This window comes from Phaseolus vulgaris, chromosome 3, assembly GCF_000499845.2.
Source record: "Phaseolus vulgaris cultivar G19833 chromosome 3, P. vulgaris v2.0, whole genome shotgun sequence".
NCBI lineage: Eukaryota > Viridiplantae > Streptophyta > Magnoliopsida > Fabales > Fabaceae > Phaseolus > Phaseolus vulgaris.
The window spans coordinates 43,476,828-43,482,565 of NC_023757.2; the positions used below are offsets into that span (position 1 = coordinate 43,476,828).

The window sequence follows — 5,738 nt, forward strand, 5'->3', positions numbered from 1 at the left end:
AGGTAAATAAAAGTAGAACATTCTTCTCAAGTTAACACGAGATTAACGATTTAATGATTAAATTTTAAGATTTGCAACTATTTTAATTTTGTTTAACAAATTATATGTTACAAGAAGATTAAATAACTGATTAAGAGTATTAAAGATGACCCACACTGTTTAAAAATATAGAAAAATACTTCTTAAAATTTATTTTTATGACTAAATTAGACTTGGTTCATTTTTAACAAGGTACAAAGTTCAGCAATTTATGCCAAGCTTATCACCTCGCCCATATCTATGATTATCATCTTCTCCAAATCACTTATAGTTTTAAGATTAATTTCATAATCTCATAATACTTTAATAATCTTTTTAGTTATCTATATCCATGTGTTAATGAGGCATATTTAAATATACGCACTTAATATGTTTATTCCTAATATAATTGAGAAAATTTAATTGAATTGATAGAAGAGTCAAACCAAACAAGTTAAATAAAACTGAAAAATGTTTTCTACTTTTTAGTTTTAGTCCCTTAATTTTGTAATAATGTAAAATTTTAATTGCGAGATTTGGTTATTTAGTTTTTGTAAAATTAAAGTTTTTATTTTTCTTAAAACCTAGTGTTAGGGCAGGGTAGAGCGAGGGTTTTAGCGTGAGCAGCAGTGATCTCCGCATTCGGAGATACAGCCATGGCAACCGCTTCCCGCTTGTTCGTGATCCCGGCGGCGAGGCCCGCTCTCGCCAAAACCATATTCTTCATGTCCTCTTGTTCAGCTCGCACGCTCGAACCGTGCGAGCCGCCACATTCCCCTGCGCGCTCGGAGGAAGAATCGCGAAACGTGAGGGTTTGGGCATGGTGGGACTTCAAGAACTGCCACGTGCCCCTGGGTTTCGACGCTTCCAAAGTCGCACCGGCAATAATGGAGGCAGTGAGAGCAAACGGAATCAAAGGCCCTCTCAACATCACCGCTTTCGGCGACGTTCAACGACTCCCCCGGGCACACCAGGAAGCACTCGCCTATACCGGCGTTCGCTTTATCCACGTCTCCGATGGTTCCTCTTCCACCTCATCCCTCACTATTCTTCTGTTTCTCTTTTCCTTCCCATCTCTCATTTACTTTAACGCACTGTTGCAGAGGGAAGAAACAGTATCGATATTCTCGTTGACCTAATGTATTGGGTTTCTCAGAACCCTCCGCCGGCGCACATATTTTTGATATCCGGCGATAGAGACTTCGCTGGCACGTTACACCGCTTGAGAATGAGTAATTACAATATCTTGCTCGCTACGCCGGAGAAAACTCCCAGTGTTCTCCACAGTGCTGCTACTATAGCCTGGCTGTGGCCTTCGTTGCTCAACGGAGAAAATCTTGCTGGAAAGGTCCTCAACCACCCTCCTGATGGACCTGTTGGGTCTTGGTATGGAAGCTACAACGAGCCGGTGACGGTGGAGGATCCGGCGACGGAAGAACCGGTCTCAGTTGCAGCTCCGCAGGCTACCTCGTTACCCAATGTGGAGGTCTATGGGCCTTCCCTGAGCTCGGTTCCTAAGTCAGTTGTGAGGAAGGTTTGGAATATTTTGAGTTTGCATCCAGAAGGGATATACATTACCAATCTTCGCGCTGAGTTGGTGAAAAATGATGTCCGTTTGGATAGGAATTTGTATGGACATAAAAAGTTTTCCCGCTTTCTGTTGTCGTTGCCACGGGTAGATCTTCGGGCCGGTGGTGATGGTCATTTTAGTGTACATTTGGGTCCTTTGGAATCCATGGAACAATGTGAGAACAGCTCTTTGGAATCAACAATTTCTGGTGCTAAGAATGAGGAGAAAGGATGTGCAGCGGCTCCAAAGCTAAATGGTGAGGGTAAAAGTAAGGTTAGGGATGCTGATGAAAAATTGTCAACTGCTCCGGTCTCTGAAAGGAGTATGACCGACGATTTAAAATCAGTACAACCGGGGACTTCAAAAGGGAGACCTGTTGAGGAAAATGAGTTGCGGAAGTCTGCTGTGGCTAATTCTCCTCAGTCAGAAGCTCAACTGCCACACAAGGACACCAAAGGTTCCAAAACTAAGATGAATACCTTAAACAAGAGTTCTAAAAAATTGTCTGATATTAACACTGTTAGGTCTAAAGTTGCTGGTATGGAAAAACATACAACTAAAGAGAATCACTCTGCTAGAAATGGTCAATCGATGGTGGAAAGCAATGTTATGGCAAATTATGTGTCTGATAGTATTGAAGCAAAGAATAAATGTGAGAATCGAACTAGAAAGGAGGTTGACGAAGTTTTTCCAAGCCTATCCTCACTAATTGATGATGGCTCTGAGGCTGCCCAAAAGCCTAGCGGAAGTGCTGAAACTAATAAAAGAAGTCCAACTCTGTTTCACTGGATTAGAAGGTGGTGGCCATTTGGGAAAAACATTGAAAAGTATGATGATTTGACGGTTCATCAGAGGGAGGGGGTTAGTCATGTTGAGGATTCGAAGTTATCTGAACTGGAGAAGACACTTAGTCAGTCTGAAGAGGCCAAATCATCTGAACTGGATCATACGTTAAGTCAATCAGAAGAGCCCAAGTTATCAGAACTGGATCAGAATGTTAGTCATCCCGGAAAGCCTGAGTTATTTTCCAGTCCTTCCTTTTGGAATGATATGGAATCTTCTATTTTTTCACCCAAAGGATCACTTCTTTTCTCCCATTCAAGAAGCAGGTTAGTATGCAATTTAGTTTAGTACATATCTTGTAAATTTTCCCCTTTGTTGTGGATAGTAAAAAACTTTAGGCCTCCGCGTATTCGTTCGTCCCTTGTTCTAGTCTAAATCTCAACTACCAAAGAAAATAAAACATTATAACAAACTAATTATATCACAGTTTCTGTTGAAAGTTGTGTACCTTTTGATATTTGTGGTAATAATTATGTAGTCACTTGGTGAAAGCGTAATTGAATCACATTCTGCTACGTATGATTTGTGCCAGGGAGGATGTGGCGCAAAGATTACAGAATGAAGGACCCCTGCTTCTCAGATCACTCCCCGAAAAAGATATCCTTCAATTGGTTGAAATGTTAATAGAAGACAAAAAATGGTTGGAGGAAAGGCCCTCCCAAACATTTCCTTTTAAGCTAATTCAGCCAGTTCATAAGAATTTATCGGTGGACCAATCCCATGTTACCAATGGTTTGAGATCTCTCTTTCTAAACAGAACATCACAATCGAACTTGCAAAAATCTTTAGAACATGATGTGGGGAAACACAATCAGAGTGTTTCTCATACACGCATTTCTGCGGCAGCGACTGAAACAAAATATATTGAGAGATCTAGAAATGATATATTAGATGACTGTCAGAAACTTGTGAATGAGATAGTAAGGGAACACCCAGAGGGATATAATATTGGTTCTTTCCGAAGACTATTTGTTGATAGGTATGGCTATCATCTTGATATCCAGAAGCTTGGTTATCAAAAATTGGCAGCCTTGTTACAGATAATGCCTGGGGTTAAATTTGAGTCCACTTACATTTTTCCTTCTGTTCCTGCTGTCTGTGATTCTGATTTCGATACTTCTATCCCCAAAACTCAAGCAACCACTGATAATCATGCAGTCTCCAACTCTGATAGTGAATTATCTGAGTCAACCTCTGAAGATCATGGCACGGAATCTCCGTGGGAGGAGTTAGGTCCTGTTTCTAACAAAAATTCCGACAAGACTGGTTTGGGTTTAAATTCATGTCAGAAAGTTATGGAACTGGATACATCAAAATCAAAGCATCCTGGTTATGAACTTGTTGTATCAGATGACGATACTTCTGCATCTGAAGGAGATGACTCTTGTTTAACTCAATCTGAAGAGCAGAGGAAGTCAAATTGTAATGAACGGGACAGTTCGTTTTGGCAAGCTATGGATTTCTGGCACAGCTGCAAGGAAGAAGAGAATAGTGTCAAGAAGTCGGACAATGTTGACAGCTTGGGTGCTTCTCTGGTTGATATTTTAGATTCATCCACTGAGTCGACCAGTGGTACCATTTCTGAAATTCCTTCATCAAATTACAGAGATAATATTGTCAATAAGTCAGACAATGTTGACAGTTTGAATGGTTCTCTGGCTGATATTTTTAATTCATCCCCTGAACCGACCTGGGTTACCCCTTCCAAAACATCTACATCAAATCACAGAGAGAAACAAAGATCTCACAAGAACTATTCCTTCGTTGCTGATCCAGTCTTACCTAACAAGGACAAGCTGATTGGTGACTTCAAGAAAACAGATGAGTCAAAGATGCAAAAACAGAGGAGTTCCTTGTGCAAGTAGAGCCCGAGTCCTAAGCTTCCATAGTAAGAAATTTGGGATTCCTGGTGTAAAATTACAGACAGAATGAGATCGTGATACCATTCTTTATATGAAGGAATTACTGTTTTTTGATGGCCATGACCCTGACATTTCAATCGAGGAAAGATTCAGATGGTTGCTAGTTGCAACTCCAGAAATTCTTCCATTTTGACATTTACTATATTGTGACTCTTTACAGTTGGAACAGTTGAGTTTTATGTCACTAGATGATAGGCAATTCTTGACTGCTGGAGCATGAGTTTTGGTTTTTACATGCTGTCTTGGCAGGTGATGTAGTACGGGAAGATTCGTAACATTCCTTCGAAGGAACAAAGCCACCACTTGGTAGCTAATAAATTATGACGAGGGTTCTTGAATTCCCCTTTTGGTTCTTGAATTCTTGTTCTTCTAATTATTATGTGTAACCTCCAAAAGTCTTTTATTATTAACCTAAAAGATATCGTTTAGTTTAAATTTTTTAATATATACGTGAATTTTATACAACTTTAACATTGTATATTAGTTTTCTGTGAATCTGTTTACTGGTCTCTTGTCATTCATGTGCACACTCTACTGCATCTGCATTTGGTGGAGTATGATGTTAACCGAGTAGTTTTAATTGATTTTGTTAAATACTTTAGTTGAATTATGTGCAAAAGCCTTTAAAATACACTGTAAAATTATTGTTAATTTTTTTAAAAAAATGACTTTTAACAATAGTTATTGGTTAGAACTATCAATAAAAGTCAATTATAACTATTTTTTTTTATATTAAGTATTATATTTTTTATTTTATAATGGCAGTTATAAAATTATTTTCATTAACAATAATTAAACTGTCTTCAAATACTATTTTTAATTGTCGGTCGAATTGTTTTTTAGTAGTAAACTACTTCAATTAAAAATAAATACATTGCATAATATATATATATATATATATATATATATATATAAAAGTGAATGAAATTTAAAATAATTTTATAAAATTATGTTAGATTTAAAATCTATTTTTTAATAATAATTAGAAAAAGTGATAGTGTCTAAAAGAAGTGAAGTAATAATAATTCATACAGAATTTATTATTTAAATGTTTGGAAATATTAATCTCACCATACATAGGTAAGATGAAGGAATGAAATAAGTTAGATGAAACCTATCAAAAAAAGTATTGAAAGAAATGTTAAGGGCGAAAAATCACATTTTAATAGGCTGGGATCATAATGAGTAACTTAAATTGGGTTGGGGAAGTAAAAAGGAATATAAACAAATAAATTTATATATTATTTTATTAATATATATTTATAAATGTAAAAGTGGATATTCCTTATATAGAAAAAAGATAAGAAACTTTGCTTATTTACAGCATCCTTTTTAGATCTTATGCTTATTAAAAGTAAATACTAATCATATTTTCATTTCAAGGA

The 5,738-nt window shown here is 37.0% G+C and overlaps 1 protein-coding gene across 1 annotated transcript; it reads left to right on the plus strand.

The window, feature by feature from the left end:
* The first annotated feature begins 604 nt into the window (after window positions 1-604).
* Window positions 605-4,711, plus strand: LOC137807949 (uncharacterized). Its single transcript, XM_068608816.1, has 3 exons — window positions 605-1,038; window positions 1,122-2,697; window positions 2,964-4,711. Exons 1-3 carry the CDS (start codon window positions 675-677, stop codon window positions 4,294-4,296), a joined length of 3,273 nt encoding a protein of 1,090 aa, XP_068464917.1. The 5' UTR covers window positions 605-674; the 3' UTR covers window positions 4,297-4,711.
* The last annotated feature ends 1,027 nt before the right edge of the window (window positions 4,712-5,738 follow it).